Source organism: Corylus avellana, chromosome 11, assembly GCF_965113065.1.
Source record: "Corylus avellana chromosome 11, dhCorAvel1.hap1.2, whole genome shotgun sequence".
Lineage (NCBI taxonomy): Eukaryota > Viridiplantae > Streptophyta > Magnoliopsida > Fagales > Betulaceae > Corylus > Corylus avellana.
This window is the reverse complement of record NC_142500.1, coordinates 6,550,275-6,569,675: the sequence shown is the minus strand read 5'-3', so window position 1 is coordinate 6,569,675 and position 19,401 is coordinate 6,550,275. Positions and strand designations below refer to the sequence as shown.

The 19,401-nt window shown below is 36.1% G+C and overlaps 2 protein-coding genes and 1 pseudogene across 4 annotated transcripts; 1 reads left to right on the top strand and 2 right to left on the bottom strand.

Annotated features, from left to right (window-relative positions):
- Positions 1-1,154: 1,154 nt before the first annotated feature.
- Positions 1,155-8,942, bottom strand: LOC148583042 (protein FAR1-RELATED SEQUENCE 5-like; annotated as a pseudogene).
- A 1,148-nt stretch (positions 8,943-10,090) lies between these two features.
- LOC132165644 (uncharacterized) lies at positions 10,091-13,217 on the top strand. 2 transcript variants are annotated; one of them, XM_059576290.2, is made up of 4 exons: positions 10,091-10,193; positions 10,312-10,447; positions 12,301-12,347; positions 12,439-13,217. In XM_059576290.2, the coding sequence occupies exons 2-4, from the start codon at positions 10,328-10,330 to the stop codon at positions 12,776-12,778; spliced, it is 507 nt and encodes a 168-aa protein (XP_059432273.2). In that variant the 5' UTR covers positions 10,091-10,193; positions 10,312-10,327; the 3' UTR covers positions 12,779-13,217. The 2 variants fall into 2 exon arrangements, with proteins under 2 accessions (XP_059432273.2, XP_088367924.1); XM_088511798.1 differs by having other exon boundaries at positions 10,092-10,193; positions 12,292-12,347.
- Positions 13,218-14,314: 1,097 nt separating this feature from the next.
- On the bottom strand, positions 14,315-16,669 carry LOC132165688 (triphosphate tunnel metalloenzyme 3). 2 transcript variants are annotated; one of them, XM_059576348.2, is made up of 2 exons: positions 15,960-16,669; positions 14,315-14,535 (listed from the first exon to the last, which is right to left on the bottom strand). In XM_059576348.2, coding segments are annotated over exons 1-2 (597 nt in total). In that variant the 5' UTR covers positions 16,556-16,669; the 3' UTR covers positions 14,315-14,534. The 2 variants fall into 2 exon arrangements, with proteins under 2 accessions (XP_059432331.2, XP_088367987.1); XM_088511861.1 differs by lacking the exon at positions 14,315-14,535 and having other exon boundaries at positions 15,959-16,669.
- Positions 16,670-19,401: the final 2,732 nt, after the last annotated feature.

Genomic DNA, 19,401 nt, shown 5'->3' with positions numbered 1-19,401 from the left:
TGAATTCTTGGAGTAGCTCCCTGACTTCCCTTTGTTGTAGTTGTCACTTGGATGTCTTGGTTTTTTAGAGTAAATGGCAAAATTAATTGATTCAGTGAGTGGATGTGGCTGTGATTGATGGCTATTGAGCAGAATCTCATGGTTGAGTAGTTCACATTGAAATTCTTCAAAGATCATGGATGTTGTTCGAGTGGTGAAGTTGAACAAGGTAATGAAGGTGGTATAGGCAGCATTTAGGCTTCCAAGGATGTAGGAGATGAGATCATCATCTCCTACAGGCTGTCCTGCAGTAGCAAGTAGGTCTAAACAGGATTTGATTTCATTGAGGAATTCTAAGCAAGACTTAGAACCTTGATTGAGAGTCTGCAACTGTCTCTTTAAGTATGAAACTTTGGCCTTGGACTGGGATGCATATCTAGTGGACAGTGTGGTCCAAACTTGCCTAGCTGTCTTTAATCCATAGAGGGAGGATAGCATACGGTCTGACATTGTTGTGTTGAACCAACCAAGAAGGCTTTGATCCTTCTTCTGCCAAAGTAAGTAATCTGGATTCACTGTTGTGGTGACTTATCCAGTTTCATCAATGACATATTTGGGAGGACATGTCTCATTCCCATCAACAATACCCATTAGATCGTGGGTATTCAGAATTGGGTTGAAATGACTTACCCAATTCAAGTAATCTGCATGGCCATCAAGTTTAGTGGAGATTTGTTGAGTGATACTAGGTAGGGTGAAGGTAGTGGTGACTGGTGCAGGAGATGAGGGAGCTGGTTAGAGGTGCAGCAGAAGATGAGGAAGAAGCAGTTGTGACTGGTGCAGGAGATGAGGAGATGAGGGAGTCGGTTAGAGGTGCAGCAGAAGATGAGGAAGAAGGCCATTGTTGCAGGATCGAAGGAGTTTTCCTTTCATGCTCTGATACCATAAAATAATTCAAGAGGACTAAGAATATGGCTAAATAACTTTTTGTATTCAATGATTCATACCAAATGATACATGAGTTTATATAAGCTGATTACAATGTAAATGTAAGGAAAGAATAACTATACAAATCAAGCATCTATTACACACAATCATCCATGATATTAGATGATTGTGTGCTTACAAAACAACCTATAAGATTACATCAAATCTTTCCTTATGTGTGCATATCTTCATGTCGTAGCAGTAAGGAGAGATGATCTTCTTTCCTTAGCTGCATCATTGACTGATGGTAAGGCTGAATGTGATGAATCAAAAGGATCCTTGACAGCTGCAAGATCCTTGTCTTTATGAGATTCTGCTATGCTAACTAATGAGGATGATGTGGCTGCAGAGTCAGTGAGTTTGATAGGTTGACCTGGCAGCTTAGGTGGCTCGAGTGTGTCATGTAGTCTAACAAGAACCCCATGCCAAAACTCATATTCCTCGACCCAAAAGCCAGGATAACGTTTACATCTACAACCTAAAGGTCTAGACCAAAAGCAAACGAGCAGATCATAGAAGGAGGACTAAGCCTTATTACAAACAAAAAACTGGAAATAAAAAACGTACAGAGAAATAAAAAGGAAAGTAAATAACAAATATATGGAAAACGGAAATACAATAAAAGGAAAACCACAATACAGGGAAAATAACAGGAGAAGCACACAAAGTGGATGACAGCAGCCAGAAGAAGGCCGGCCGCCTCCTGGCTGGAAACTGACGTGGAGGGTGGCATTAGAAGCTCATCGCGGGGGGACGCTTGCAAAGACCTGGCAACGAACGGTGGACGGCAAAGCAGGCGCAGAGGAGATCGGCGGTGCACTGAAAGAAACTGGGGGGAGAGTTTGAGTGAATCCCCAAGAGCGGCACCCACAAAGTATGCCAAACAAGCAAAAAAACAAGAAACAAACACAAACACCACGAGAAGCAAATGGAAAATAACAACAAAATCAGGATGGGAAAAAAAGCCACAAAAACAAACCACTGCCGAAGCGACAGATCTAGTGCAAAAGGTGGGATGGACACTGACGGATCTGGAGAGCAGAAAGGCGGGGTAGAGACAGATGGCAGTGGAAAAAGAAGACGGCACAGTGGAGAAGGGGGAGGGAGGAGGCAACAGAGCAAGGGGCATCAAGTAAATAGGCTAGCTCACCACACGGAGGGGGCGAGGGGAGGAGGGAGGCAGCCAACCGTTGTCCCTCCTCCCCAAACCTGGGTTTACCTTACCTATGCGGCACTCTAGAGAAAAAGCTAGGGTTTTTTTGGGGATACAAGTCAAATGTTATCATCAATTCTTAATAAACACTTGATTACGATTGTTATATTAAAAATATTATAGATTATTTAAGGGAAAAACACACTTTACCCCCTCCCCCAAAAAAAAAAAAAAATTACCCGATTTTTAATTTGCCCTCTACTGTTTAAAATTTGGTAATGTACCCCATTAACGTATCAAATTCCCAATGTGACCCCCATCTATTAGCAATTTTCGTCTAATTTAACAGAAAATGAGCATGTGCATTTTTTTGTCTAAACTTTCAAAAATTGCCCCTTATTTTTTAGAGAATTTCAAATATGCCCCTAATTAAATAAACCAATATCAAATTAAAAAAAAAATTAAATAAATTAAAAATATATATATGGGGGGTGGCCAAGGGGCCAAATGTGGGTGGCTCGCCAAATGGCCAAAGGAGGTGGCTCGGCCACCCCCAATTTTTTTTTTTTTTTTTTTTTTTTTTCAAAAATATAGGGACAATTAGGTCTTTTCAATAATTTCCATCAGAGAAAATGGAAATTATTGATGGATGGGTCACATTGTGAATTTTTGATACTTTGTTGGAGTACATTGCCAATTTTTAAACATTGAAGGTCAAATTGCAAATCGAGTGAAAGTTTTGGGGGTAAAGTGTATTTTTCCCATTACTTAATTATAACTGTTAGATCGTAATTTTTAGTAACGATCTGTTAGATCAAACTTAATTTGATCTCACAATTTAACAGTCCAGTAAATCCAACCGTTGGATTTACATAAGAAGCCTTCTATAGTTAAGATAAACCACTAGATCGAATGATCATGATCATCCAAAAATGATTTGTCATGGACGAATCATTGCAAGCTAAGTTCCAAGTGCGCTATCAAGGCACCCTACAGCTCACTGTTGTGCACATGCTTTGTGCACGCAGGCATTGCTTTAAAGCAAATGCTTAATGTGTGTTGGGCCATATAAATGTCATCTTGACTTTCTATTTTTTCAATGTGAAATTCTCTTCTTTGAAGGCTCTTTAATAGCTTGACTTGCCATTCATCTCTTCCCCGGCCGTTGTTGTTGCTTTCTGGTTGTTTATTTGTGTTTTTTGTTTTGAATAAGATGTTTCTTCTCTCTAGATATGCCCTCATGAGCGAGGAAGAATAATTAAGTGTGAGGGGTTATTTCTCACGGCCTGGATATTTCGGTGTGAGGGGTTATATCTCACGGCTGGTTTAAATAAATTTTGTCAAGAAATTTGATTACCCATGTCTTAGATCTAGTTTGCTCGGAGCAAATCTGCTCTTGAAGTCATAGATAACACGTGATTGTAATAATTTGTTTGTATCTATGACTTTGTAACCTCATAGCATGTGGCTATGATTTTGCAGAGCTTATGCTTTGTGCTGTAAGAGCTTTTTGTTATGTTCTGTAAGAGCTTTATGCTCGTTATCTTTAATCAATGAAATCCTTAAATTTCCGTTAAAAAAAAAAAAAAAAAAAAAAAGATAATTATTCTTTTCCCCCATGAACTACCACTTGATTACCATATACCCCCATCAACTACCAACTTTACATTACGACCCCATCAAACTATCTTTTCGTTACCAAAACCCCCCTTCCGTCAGTCAAGGTCATTAAGTCTGACGGTCAACCCATCACGTGCGCGTAAAGTTGGCAATTGATGGGCATATATGATAATCGAGTGATAGTTCATGGGGGAAATAATAATTACACCAAAAAAAATGCATACACATTCAAGGCATGTAACGTGCATGTGATGGGTTGACCGTCCGACTTAACGACCTTGACTGACGGAATGAGGGTTCTGGTAATGAAAGAATAATTTAAGGACAAAGTTTTCCTCCAAACTAGGTTGGAGGAATAGTCTCTAAAATTGACATGTGTCCTCAAACATGTGCTTCTCACATGTTTTTTTTAATACCCTAATTTCCCCAAACCATAGTTAACTCCACGGTTAGTTTCTCTCTCTCTCACGTTCTCTCTCTCTCTCTCTCTCTCTCTCTCTCACGTTCTCTCTCTCTCCTTCCCCTCCCGCACGAGACCAAGCTGTCTTTCCAACCCAAAAAATCTCTCCATGGAGAGTTTCAAAGCAACAGAAGAGCACAACACTCCTTCATCAACCCTCGCATCGTCGAAGCCTCAACGTCTTCATTGCCCTCGCGTCCTCAAAGCATCAACGTCTTCATTTGCCGACTTTTCAGATTTGACCAATCTGAAGGAGCAATCGACGTCAACCCATCTCTCAGATATGGTTTCTGTGATCAATTTTTGAGATTTTGTGACTAGATCTAGATGGAGATTCGCCACCGTGACAAAGCAAGAAGATTCATGGTTGCTGGGGAAGTGTGGGGATGATTTTATACAGTTGTTGTTTGTATTGAGAGAAATTTACCTGACGGGGATTTGAGAGTTCTTTTTTTTTTTTCTTTTAACAAAAAAGTGTTGTATGAACGTGTTTGTTGAAATGCATGAATGGCAGTTGAAGTTTAAGAATTTTTTTTTTGCACATCAATTGCTTGCTAAAATGCATAGTAGAGTTATTATTATCAATTGTTTGCTGAAATTTAAAACCTGCCCCTAATATTCCACGGGAAGATTGCATTTACAGCTATCTGGTGCAGACAATTGCATAGCCCGACTACAATTCGGTTCAGGCTCTTGTTTTAGAGAAGGGATGCCTTGATAGTTTGACCAAGGCAATTATCTTGTTCTTCTGTCATCCCTTCACTTTTTATGTTTAGAATTTTAAGTTTTTTGGGTCATGGTATGTGTTGTTTGTTCTTCAAAAGCCATAATGTGTTCTTTTACGAAGCTGCTGCCTTTACACAAAGCCACACAAAGTCGACAATGCTTGAAATAAATGGTAGTCAGTGAAGTGCTTCTTCATGAACTAAAGTAAAAAAATATCTCACTGAGAAGTAAAATAAAAAGAGAAAGGACTTTGTGGTTAAAAATAAACCACAAAATCCAGCAAAAAGAATGGAACCCACAGTGACTTGTGAAGGTGCAAGTCATTACTCGACAGAGTGGGAGAGTTGATTTTTTTAAAAAAAAAAACCAAATAGATGACACCAATAATATAAATAATAGAACACAAATGTAAACACATGAACAAATAAAAATACAAGTACTTAACTAAAGATAACTGACTTTGTAAAAAATGAGCCACAAAGATTTGGTACATTTCATATTATTGCAAAGCGAAGAAAAAAGAGAAATAAATTAAATAATAATGTTGAAACATATCCTTAATGTTTAAACCTCCAAGCAACAAGTCAATTTCACTCCAAAGGAAACATTGCTACAAAACTACCAAAGAAAACATTCCAAAACTATCAAGTTATCTCATTTTTACTAGTTTATTCTTCCTTGTATTCTAGATGCCGCTCAACTTGTTGGAGGCTGCTCTCTTGGAAGTTATGTCCAACTATATGGTCTTCTGGTTCTTCTCCAACCAAGTTATTACACATCACAGATTCCTGCATATATATATATATATTTTTTTTTTGTAAATTTTCACTTTAATTTTACATATTAAAAGTAAATGACTAGCAAGAAATTCGAAAAAAAAAAAAAAAAAAAAAAAAAAAAAAAGAGATAGTTATTTCTTAGAATTATACCTGAGTTAAGCTATCAAACAACTGGAATTCTTGTCTGTCATTGCCATCCTCTCTCTGAGTATTGTCATCAATAGAGTGCTCATATATATAGCATTAAGTAATTATTAACATAATCCAAAATACATTGATGGACCTATAAAAATTATTGTAATATAGAAGAATGTAAAATATCTTACTTTACTTAGATATTCAAGTGATTGAACTTGTCTTGCCCCGCAAACCTCTTGCTATAAGTTGCTAACACAACTTGAGGCATATACTATTTTGTTTTGAGATTTAACATTTTTCCGTCGTTCTAATGCACCTTTCAACCTTCTTTTTGGACGTCCAACAGAAGATTTTGTTTTAATCCCAAGTATGGCTTGCAAAGCTACATCCTCATCAGAACTACTATTAGCTTCACCTTGGACCTTTAATTGACACTCCACACCCTCAGAATAGCATTTTTTTCTCATTTCTTGCAAATACTTTAATAATTTTTTAGAACATCTATTGGCACATTCATACATCGTCACACTCTCTGCTGCAAGTGTAGAAATTTCACGAAAATTGTGACTTAAATGGGAGTAACGCTTTCCAATTGACTCTTGAGAGTTAACTTTAATATCAATCCCACGATAGTCCTTGATAGCACCAACCTTTCCATCCTTTGTCCATCTTTTCAATATATAATTGATTGGAAGCTTCTTAATATGTTTTTTTGTCAAGAACTTTTAAAGCATGGACGCATAGAATTCCTACAAAGTTAAGCTTCATGCAACTGCATTGGACCATAGTTGTTGATGCCTCAAACTTAACCAGGTGTTCTTGAGGTCTCTGCCTATATTTAACTTTGTACTCTATTATATTATCAGATTTACTAGCCTTGTAAATAGTACAATCGCCCATCTTCATGTATTCATCTTGAAACATTTGGAACACTTCTGGGGTGTATAACTTTACAGCATGTCTCAACATCTCAACATCAACTTTTAAAATAGGTGTTGTTTGACTCATTTTGAACTCTGCTTGTAGTTTTTGATGTCGTTTGTCAGCCAAGAGTCTAGAGTAATGTTCCAAAAATCGCAAAAGATTATATTTCGCTTTCAAGTACTTCTTCAACACATTGTTCATGGACTCACTGCGTTGGGTGCTTTTCATATCAGCAGTAAACATATGTCGACCATATACCATAGCCCATTTCTCTTTTACATCAAATATCCCATCCAGCCATTTATTATTCGTAAGATTATACTTCTTAAGCATATTATCCCATGAAAGTAGCCATTCATCTTCATAATCATATACACAATTGCCAAAATCATTTGTAAACTGCTTTGATGAATGAAATACATGGCTCAGATGCTTAGCAGCATTTTGATAAATATGCCATACACATAAACGATGATTCGATTTAGGAAACACCTCATTTATTGCTTTGGCCATTGCAGCAGATTGATCTGTAAGTATAGTTGTTGGCTGCTTTCCCGACATTGCACTTAAAAAAGTTTCAAATAACCACTTAAATGAATCTACAGTTTGATCATAAAGTAATGTTGCACCAAAGATAATTGTTTGTTTGTGATGATTAACCCCAATGAATGGTGCAAAAGGTCGACCATACGTATTTGTACGATAAGTTGTGTCAAAGCATATCACATCACCAAAGTGTCCATAATCAACCACTGATCTAGCATCTGCCCAAAAAATATTCATGATAAGATCATTGTCATCTAGTTGTATTGAATAAAAATAAGATGGATCTTCTAATTGCATATTACGAAAGTACTCCATCACAGCACGGCCATCCCCTTTCTTCAAAGCCCTCCTCCTATTAGAATGTATATAATTCTTATAGTCAACATCCAAAAAACCAAGATTTTCACGACCTCCAGCTTGCATGCTCAACAAATCTATAGTTTGTTTGATTGATATTCCAGACTTCTCGGCATCATCTGCAATAGCTTTTTGAGCAAGTGTAATCTTTCTTTTTGACCTTAACATGTGTTTCATGGGAGTCTGAACAAACGCATGATTATGTTGTTCATAAAAAGAAACAACTTCTAACATACCATCCTTTTGAAGTTGACAAGTCCTTTGTGCTATACACCCCACACGTGAAATTGGGTGATGAAAAGATACTTGTTCTTTCCGTTTATCAACAACTCGTTTACCTTCTTTTGAGCAACAAAATGTTCTCCTTTGAACAATTCCTAAATTGGATCGCTTCACAAATTGTTTTCTTGCACTAAAGCCTATTCGGTGAGCATATTCTTTGTAAAATTCATATGCACTATCATCACAATCAAATTTCATACCAATTTTCGGCACTTCAGCAATTTCTCTACTTTGTTTACTTGGGGTGTTTAATTTACTTAAGAGACCATGAACATGTTCTTGTTCATTTAATTCATTGTCCAATGCATATCTTTCATTAGTATCCAATATCTACAATGAAAATAGTGCATTTAACATTCAGTACGAAATAAATTTAAAAAAAAAAAAAAAAAAAGTGTAAGCAAATTGGTTAAATGAACATGCATATTTACAAATATTACAAAGATATGCTTGCTAATTCTTTTTCTCTTCCTAACAAACAACTTCTCTAGAAAAAATAAAAAAATAAAAAAAATCAAGATTCTTTTATCTTTAAATCACATATTCTCAAAAATAAAAAATAAAAAAAAATTTGTCAAAATTCTTTTATCTATAAAGCATATTGGTGACTCTCTGCAATTGTATTGAATAGACTTTTAAGGAAGAAGACTTCATAAACAACTCAAACACCTCAACAACAAAGTTCCATAAGAACTGACCTCAACAAAAGAGGAGTTCCACACAAACTCCTCTGTTCCAACTCAAGTAAATAGAGGTCAGGATTGATTCTAAAGCCATAAATATCATAAGATGAAATTATAGACAAAGCAGCTAAAAAAAAAAAAACTTTTGTTTTAAAATTGATTTAGCCGTTACAAACCCAGAAAATTAGAGAAAACAGAAAATAGAAAAAAAATTCTAAAGCTTAGAAAACTCTCACCATCAAGGGCTTCGACGACGCGAGGGTTGATGAAGGAGTGTCGTGCTCTTCTGTTGTTTTGAAACTCTCCATGGAGAGATTTTTTGGGTTGGAAAGACAGCTTGGTCTCGTGTGGGAGGGGAAGGAGAGAGAGAGAGAGAGAGAGAGAGAGAGAGAAACTAAGGGTGGAGTTAACTATGGTTTGGGGAAATTAGGGTATTAAAAAAAACATGTGAGAAGCACATGTTTGAGGACACATGTCAATTTTAAAGACTAGGTTGGAAGAATTTCCTCCAACCTAGTTTGGAGGAAAACTTTGTCCGTAATTTAATGGGGTCATAATGTAAAGTTGGTAGTTGATAAGAGATATATGATCGAGTCGTAGTTCATGAGGGGAAATGATAATTACCTAAAAACAAAAAAAAAAAATAGCTTCAATTTATTACATTCCAAATAAAAATTATGAAGTAATAACATGATAATATGCTATGTGGTCCTTTTTTTATTTGGTACTTTTTTTAAAAAAAAAAAAAAAAGGACCATTTTTCTGAAGAAAAATAACATTTTTTTTTAAAAAAAAAAATACTAAATAAAAAAAGATCCACATCAGGATGTTATTACTTCATTTTTTTTAAAAAAAAAAAAATTTTAAAATGACCACATAAGAGAGAAGTTGAGTCAACGTTGTGTCTCTATCATCCCTCATTTTTTTATTGTTGGATGGGATTGAAAATAATAGTCAAACCGAAAAATAATTTTGGTCTAACCAAAAAAATTATTTAGTTTCAGAAAATTATTTTGGTTTTTAAATTTCATAAACTATTTTTCGAGTTAAGTTTTACCTTCACAAATCACCGGGTCGCCGGGGGGGTCCTCCGTCAAAACACTTTTCCAGGGGTTGGCAATCGATTTTTCGCCATCTCTCATTTTTCATGCCACGCAAAAGATTTTTTTCAAATATTTTATTAAAAATATTCTTTTTTTTTAAAAAAAAAAAAGAACCATTTTACACCAAAACTAATGACTGAAATGACGCATGCAAAAGTACTTCACTAGCTGACTAGCTTATTTAAACTTATATTTTGAATTTACGAAATAAGCTCGAAAGAAAAAGTTTACTATAGACACACCAATTTTAGCTACTTTAACTCCTCCTCACGCAAAAAGGTCCAATAAAATTTCTTATAGTTTCGTGGAAGAAAAGATTTACTTTTTTTTGGAATAAAATATTTGTTACTCACAATTCTCAAAAACCCTAACCGGACCAAACCCTGGGGTTTACCCTAACCGGACCAAATACAATCCCAGAGACCAATCGCTCACTGTCTCTGAGCCTTTTCAGACGTATTCTCTCTCTCTCACACACACACACACTCTCTCTCTCACACACACACACTCTCTCTCTCTCTCTCTCACTCTCTGCAATTTTGTTTTCTCTGATTTTTTGGGGTATTTTTTTTAGCGTGATATTGGGGGCAATGGAGATGGTGAGCCGGAGCTCTGTGGAGAGGACCATGTGGGTGTGCACTGTTGTGGAAACTGTGGTGGTGGAGACTGTTCTTGCTGCTGCAAAGTCTCTTGTTTGCCTTCTCATGGCGGTATAGCTTTTCTCAACATAATTTTTCCAGATATATTGATCTTTTTTCTTTTTCTTTTTTTTTTTTCTTTTTTTTTTTTTTTTTTTTTTAAAAAAAATCTCTTCTTAAGATAGATTATTATTGCATATGGGGTTGAAAATTTCTTGATTTGTTATGCTTTTAGGGTTTCATGAATAATTTATATATTTTGGGGCTAATTTGCCCTTTAAACTTAAGGATTTTGCTGTCATATTAAGGTTTCCCCTTTATTTATTTATTCTTTTTTCTTTTGTATGTGAGGAGAGCAAACACTCCTTGTAATTCTAGTTCTAGTTCTTGTGGGCTGCGTATAGCTTTGTGCATTGGGTGTTTTTGGTAACAAAAGGATGTGCTTTAGTTAGTGAGGTTGTTTTGATTGAATGTCAGGGCACAGCTCTTTATGTTCTGCTCTTTTTCCCTAATTATTGCTTGACAACAACTGAACAAGGGTTTGTTGAGAAATTCTAGTTTTCATGTTTTTAATTTTTATTTTGTTCTGGCTTTAGTGGAACTACCTGAATTGTTTGTGATCTGAATCCTGAACTTAAAAGGTGTTGGAGTTTGGGGGTTTTGTGCATCTTTGTGCTTGGTTTTCTGCATATAACATGGCATTCTATTTAATGCATTTCTTTTTGGCTAATGGAGAATTATATACATATACTATCCTGCATTTGTATAATCTTATTCCTCGCAAGCACATTGAACCATTCTGCTTTTAAAATGTATGTTGGTGGTTACAGTTTTCTTGTGTTATTGCTTTATAGGCCCTACCGTCTTTTGTTTTTAGTTGGGTTTATAGCATAGAATACTTTATTCTTTGATCAACACTTCTCTTTCCTGATTTTAACATTCCTCCTCAGTTGGATTAGTTCTTTCTTTTTCTTTTCTTTTTTTCATTTTTCTTTTTCTTTTTTATGACGGGAAACCTTCCAAGGCAGTACCACTTCGTGTACTCCCTCTTGAAGGATAAATCCCGGACTCGTGTAACGCACCCCTCTACACAGATCAGTTAAATTTTGCTTTTGTAGGGGTGTGGCCCCAAGGAGTAGTTTGCACACAAGGGGATTTGAACCTTAAACCTAATGATTATGCTACTAAAGTTCAATGCTTTCACCACTTGAGCCCAACCCCTTGGGGTTGGCTTAGTCTTTTCTATATATGCCATGTACTTTAAGATATATTAAGTATCACATTGATGTGGTGTTGCCACTTGTTCATTAAATGGACAAAAATTAAAATGTCGTGATCTTATATCTCTCAGCAACAAATAGGAAGGACATCAGAAGAAAAGTGCTGGTCTAAGAGTTGGACGATTAATTTTTATTGGGCGTTGCACCAAGTGTTATGGCTACTAAGGGAAATTCATGCATTTTTTTTTTCTGTACAAAACATTAAACGAATTTTTTATCACCCTTTAAGCTTCTAAGATAACAAATGAGCATCTATCTCTATGATTTCTGTTTGCAAAATGAGCACATCGTATACCATCTTGACCTTCGGTTAGTTGATTTTTGGTAGTGCTCTTGTATTTGCATGCTTTCTGAGGTTTCCTATGTAGGGTGTTGTTTTTGTTTCTTTTGTCTGTTGTTGGTCTGTCAGCTGTTCTCGCAGCGGTCTCCTTGATGTTTTGATAGGAGTCAGCTGCCTCCTCTTTTTTTTTTTTTTTTTTAATTCATCAATTTTTTTTTTTTTTTTAATACATGTAAAAGCCCTTGTTCTATAGGTAAGCTCTCTGGTGGATGATATGAACGAAATCTGGTGGTATTTGTTTGTTTGTTTGTTTTATATGCATCCTTGTATGGGCTGTCTCACCAACACTAGTTAAGGTTTTTCAGACAGGATCACTCGGTGCATCACCAAAATTGACTCCAATGGATGGAAGGTAATGTTGGTCTTCTTTGCCTCATGTACTTGTAATATTGGCTTTTGTGGGAAAGCTCAATTGACTTTGTGGGTGTTACTTCTTTCTGCAGGTTTCCTTTAGAAGAACTTCACAAAAGGCAACGTCCTGATCTGGAGAACAAAGATGCCAGTGATACAGAGGATGACGAGGATGATGAAGATGATGATGATGCTAATGATCCGGAGGATGATGCCGGTGATGAGGACTTCTCAGGTGAAGAAGGAGAGGAAGAAGGAGATCCTGAGGATGATCCTGTGGCAAATGGTGCTGGAGGTAGTGATGATGAGGATGAAGATGAGGATGATGATGATGATGGTGATGATGAAGACGACGATGAGGATGGGGAGGAAGAGGAAGAAGAAGAGGAGGAAGAAGAGGTTCCCCAGCCACCTACAAAGAAGAGGAAGTGAGATATTTTTGCTTTCTCATTCTAGTGAGAAGTTTGGAGTATGGAGGGAAAAATTCAGCTAGTCAGTCTGCCTAGTGCGTAGGGTAGGATTTACCAAGTCTAGATTCTTAGTGGACATCTGTTGTGGTCTTGATTATGTTGTTGATTGTTATTATTATTATTAGTATTAGTATTAGTGTTATAAGCATTGTTCCCTCTTGTGGAATTAATGTCTATTCATGTACAATTAGTGATTGGAATTTTCATCTGGGTGTTCTATTCTGGATGAGTAAATATCATATTGCTACCGGATTTTGTTTGCTGGATAGAATGGTGCTCAGTCAATCTGCTCTGCATTGGGAGGAGAAAACTGATGCATTTTCTTTTCAGGAAGGATCTAACCAGCGAACCCGTTTAGTATCTTTTCAATTGAAAAATTAGTGACTAGTGGTTGACTTGGAGCCTCTGTATGCATTAGTATTTCGAATTATTACTAGATTTGTAATCTTGATCAAACTAGGCAAATAGAGTTTAGGATTTTTTCACTTCACAGAACTTCAGCAGAAAACAACTCCTCGTTGTCAAGCTAATAAAATTCTCTCAATTTCAAGTTAAGGAGATGAGTCATTTTATGGTGGGTTGTTGTTAATCCAACGGTGTAAGTAATGCTAGGTGTATAAATAAGTCGTATCAAAACAAGTAGATGCTTGCTATCTTCAAAAACACCTTGAGGATAAGGAAAAAACAAAAACAAAAACTATGCCCAAAAACACTTTTCATAAAATAAGTAAGAATTCTCCCTGAAATTGGCCAACAAGTTTTAACACGAATTGTAAACTTAACACAAAATTAAAGAATTAGGGTTTAAGAATATGACTCGTTTAATTAAATGAATAGGGTTAAGGTTGATTAATATAGTTATATATATGCCTTGACATGACAAGCGACATAATGACTAGTAATTTTTGACATGACTTACGAACCTAACAAGAATCAAATATAAAATTAAAATGTTAGAATTGAAAAATTTAACTCGTTTAATTAAGTCAAATTAAGATTGACTTATATAATCAAATACCAATGCATTAATACGACAAACGCAACACATAAACACAAATTGTCAATCCCAATAAATGAGTTAAGTGTTTCAGGAAGTGTAGATATCTTTTCTACAGCTGAAAACAATCCTTTGCCTGCAGCCCATGCCTCAAGCTTTCAGGGAGAAGTATGGCCAGGGATTTTTGGGTAGATGGTCGGCCAAGCATATGGATTGTAGGAGTAAGGGTAAACACGCAGGTATTCAATCTTACAATGTGGATAAAAATCATTTATTGTAACTTAACCTTACTGGAGTGATAGTTTAGCATCTTCTCTTCTATTTCATCCTTTTTCCTTTTACATTTCAAGGTGCATTGGTTTTTGTGGATTTGTGAAATTTTGACATTGCCTCACAATCTAATAAAGAAACAAATACATGATCAGATAGATGGAGCATTGATTGGTATGGATAAACGAATCCTATCACAACCAAAAATAAAGGGTAAAAGAAAACACTCAATCAAACAAAGAAAGTTGGTAAATTTGCTCAAGAGGTTTATAAGATAGTAGTTTGACATAAGAAAAAATAATGGCCTTCTTGCAAACTTAAGAGGTTTATACGGGAGGGAGACCACATTTGGTAGTAAGATGATAAGGGAATCTGACTATAACCTTTGCGTCAACACCATGACAGGACACCTTTCACATCAATGGCGTCCGATAATCATTGTCCAGGATAACCTGCAAAATAAATGGATAAATAATCTCGGAAAAGCCAATCAACATTTCAGAAAGTAAGATTTACAGATGGGTGAGATTAATTGAAGGAGCAATTAAATTAGGGAGATGCATCAATAGAGCAATTATCGGCATCTGCACTTTCACCCGTAGTTTCCACCCTTTCGGATTCACGGTAATAGATCATCATTTAGAGATGGTATATTTATCACGACTCAGAGAAAGTACAAGCTACATCTACGCTATCACACAAAAAAAAAAAAAAAAAGAGTCAAGTTGTCATTGGAGCTTCTTAAAATCACTTATAAAGCTTGGTCTCATCTAATGAAGAATTAATCTAACATTTAGCACCCATGAACTCCTTTATAACTTAACTCACTCCATGTGGGTAATTCATCTTCTTCTTCTCAAGATGGGACTAACTTTTTGAGGTATTACAACATTAATGTCAAGTCAATTGGCCTTCTCTTTCCCCATAGGTGAACAAAAGTACAAAACAAGCAATCACTGCAATCCTTCTCATTACCATTTCAATTAGAACAGATGCATAGAAATAAATATAACAAAAATAAAATGAGTTTGTTCATTAAGATAAACATTTAATACAGAGTAGGGTTTCTCATTACCGTTCTGTAGGGAAGATTAGATAACCAGGAATACGACGAGATAGTGTGTCAAGCATTTGTCAAGGGATGACAAATGAGAGAAATGCATACAAAAACGTGAAAAATGAAGGCTGAAAAACTAAAGCAGTTGAAAACATTGAATAGTTATTGCCTAACTCTTGATAAGCTGAAGCAGGCTCGGTTACAAGAATAGAATACACTTGTGAACTCCAAAACTATAGCCAAGCAAGTCTGCAAGGCCTTAAAGGCTATTAAAACTAGAATTTGAATGAGTTCACAAACAAGCTCTAAGAACATAAATGTAACTTATAGGTTACTGTATCACGTCGTATTCACAAAATAGGAATGTTGGCTCTGCTTGTATATTACAACATAATCCATTGCAAAACAAATAAAACATCAAATTAGATTACAACTGCAAATGAGAATCAATTGACAAAAGCAGCTAATAACTTTGGAACAAAGCCCATGTAGAACTAAAGGTGGAACAATTAGGTTCAGCGAACAATCAGATCAAGGATAAAGGGTCACAAGACCAAATATGAGAGCTTCAAAAACATAGTCATAGATAAAAAGTTAAATATCAACAACATCAAATAGATTACAATCATGAAAGATGACAATCACAGCATTCAAGGTTTCAAACGAATATCACATAACAGTAAAGACTAGACCAGCTGTTATTCGGCAGGTTCAGAAGATAATAAACGAATGCCCACAAATATTGTCAATCGCACATTCAATTTCACATCCAATACCATCCAAGCAGACAGCAAATTACAAAAAAAGAAAAGTACTCACTACGGCAGCTTTCCGGAGCGGAAAATGGCGAATTTGGATTTCTCCGAGTAGGAATAGGGGATGCCGTTGCCCTTAAGAAACTCCTCTAGCAGTTGCTTGGCGTCCTCGGGATTAGCGCTCTCACATTCAATCTCATACAGAGTCCCAAACCCAAAATCAGTCTCGTCCAACTCCAGTTTCAGCCCCTTCCACTCGTACACTCGCCTCACATTTTCAAACCCTCCCAGCCCCACAAACCCTAGTGGCCTAAACTCCTCCCTCGCCCTCCCCAAAACCCTCGATTCCACGTTCTTAAGCCTCCCCGGCTCCGCCACGCAGTCGCGTCCGATCGGCGGCTCCAGTTCCTCCTCGTCCTCCGCCACGCGGCTCACACCGTCAACGAGCACCGCCTTGGCCTTGAGAGTCACGACGCAGCGCTGGTTGTTGTCGTAGAATCTGAGGCGGAGGGTGGCTCGGCTCGCCGAGAGCTCGCCGGCCGAGCCGTCGAAGAAGCAATTCTCCTGGCGGTGGGTGCTGACGTGAAATGGGGCCAGAACATCGGTGACGCGACGGTGGGCCTCCGAGTCAGGAAGCCGCAGTTTAACCTCCACCTCCATGATGAGTCGCTTCTTTGATTCCCAAGAAGCTAGAGAAAAAAAAGGAAGAAGAAGAAGAATATTTATTTATAGGGGTATCTATATATATGTAGGGACGATTTGAGGTCTTTTATTGGGAGGAAAGGCCGAGGCGGTGGGCGATGGATGGGTCTTTGGGGCGGCGATCGATTTGGTGGAGGAGAGTAGCGGTGGTGGTAGCGTTTGTTGTGGTGGTGGCGTTGGCGGCCGTGTGTTTACGGGCTTCCTCGAGTTCGTCTTTGTCTTCGACTTGGAGTTGGATCTTGGTGGGGTTTCTTCTCAGCATTTCGGGTATCTCTAATCTCTAATTCTCACTCAGTCGCGTCAGAATCAATGGCGTCTCCTTGCTCATGTCAACTGAGAATATGAGTATTTGACGGGTAAGTAAAAGAGCACGCGGCGTGTCAAGCAAGCCAGTGCAAAACAAATTTTTGCATTAAAATATTCAAAAAAAAAAAAAAAAAAAATTTCCCTTACTTCAATATTAAAATAATAAAAGAACTAAAAAATTATAGAAATAATTTGTTTCTTATTTAGACTCTAGTAAAAGGAAATAAAAACATGAAAATTAAAAATCATTTAGACATGTATAAATAATAGGGTATTTTTTAGATAAATTCATGAGGAAACGCACCAAAATACATCATACCTTAATTTATTTATTTTCATTTTTATCTGCATAAATTATTCGAAAATGCGAAATAGATCATTTCGTTGTTTTTTTTTTTTGTAATTGTACTTTCCGTTAATTAGTACCGTGGGGGTGGCTTGCAGTCATCTCATCGTTGGTCACTCTTTCATTTTTATTTTTATCTTATTTTTGTTTTTGAATATTTTTTATTTATTAAAGTATTAAAAATTTATTATTTTAATGTGATATAGCAAAAATGTTAACGTGACACTAAGGGACGACATAATTTTGGACGAAAAGCTAACGGAATGATCTATTACACATTTTCGAAGAACTTATGCGGTTAAAATTAATAAAACATTTTTAAAGTGTAATATGTTTTGACTCGTTTACTTAAGTATTTATCTCAAAAATACCTTAAATAATATTTCCAAACATAATAAAATTTTAATATTTTTAAGAAAAATACCAGATATCATTTCGGATCAACACAAATTTCCTAAGGAAGTTTCCGAAAATTGCTTCTTTAACCTAAAAGCAAATTAGTTAGTCCCCAAAAGGTAGTTCAATTGGCTATAGACCACGCCTAATGAAGCAGAAGTCACTAGTTGGAATCCCCCTCCCCTTTCCCTTGTGTGGACATGTCAAAAAAAATAAAAAGAAAAGCAAATTGGTTCCCTAATTTGGAATGGGCTGGGATGAAAGGAGCAAGGATTTTGGCAAAAACTATAACGTAAAAGCATTTCTATTATTATTTTTTTTAAAAAAAAAAAAAAATCACTGAAATTGTCATTTAACAAACTTTTTACTTAATGTTAAATTTAACTAGGGTTAGTAGTGCTCTCTAAATGTAAAGAGTTAAAAAATGAAAATTATTTATTTTTTAATGTTCTTTCTCTTTCTAACTTTTTATTCTTTCCTCTAAATTAAAGTAGATTTTTAATGCAAAAGAGTCCAAAAGTTGATTTCATCAGTAAAATAGAATATTTTAGAGAGCTTGAGTCTTAAAGAGATAGCTCAATCAACTGAAGACCACGCAGACCACGCTTTATGAAGCTGAGGTTACTAGTTCGAATTCCTCATTTTCCCTCTTGTGTAAACATGTCAAAAAAAAAAAATGAAAGCTTGATATTTAATGATTTTAAAAAATGGCTAGCTAACTAAATCAACTAATGTAGATTTCTAAAGTTAATTTAGAAACGTTTTAAATAACTCATTGTGAAATGCTCTAAAACCCTGCAAACTCCGAAGATGGCATTCCTTAAGGGCAAAACAGCCCATGGGACCAATAAACAAGTTAGGAACAATGGCAAAGCCCACAAAGGGGTCACTTTGCACACCTATATGAAATGACCAAAATGCTCCTGTGCTCACATAGGGAAGGGCATCATTAGGATTTGAGCAAAATGAGCTTATCAAGATGTTATTGGGATGGAAAACACATATAGATTAAGGTCCTGTTTGGTTTGCGGAATAGACTGGCTAATTCTAGGGACTGGCTAATTCCATGAGACTACTAATTTCATATACACAAGATTAGCTAAGCCACTCAAAAATGAGTGGCTTAGCTAATCCTTAAGGAATGAAATACATTTTTTAAAAATACCCATATAATTTTTTTTTTTTAACTTAAATAAAAAAATATGAAAAATAAAGTGGGTTGCCTCGGTTGCTTCTGTGGGTAGCCAACCACCCTAGTGGGTGGCCGAGGCCACCCCCGGCCGCTTCTGTGGGTGGCCAACCACCCCAATGGGTGGTCAGTCGCCCATTTTATTTTAGTTTTTTTTAGTTTTTTAATATGATTTTGAAACAAAAAATAATATGGGGTTTTTTCATAATTTTGATTCAATTCCAACTTTTGCATGTGTTGTTACCAAACTAAGCAATAAGAATAGTTATTTTATTCCACACTCTTCTATTCCTAATAGTAGCTATTCTTTTTCCAATAGATTAGACATTCCGCGGACCAAACGAGGCTTAAGAGTCTTTTTGGGATTGCATTAAGGAGTTTAAAAAATACGGTTAATACATAAAATGTTGTGATAAACAAAAAGCTTGTCAGTTTAGTAAAAGACTCAAAAAAAAATTTTGTTCACTTTTTTGCTCTTAAAGAGGCCATAAGCACTTTTGAGAAAAACTTAAAATGAAGCATTATTCTAAAAACTTTTTTTGGCTTTAAAAATTCTATTTTCCAACA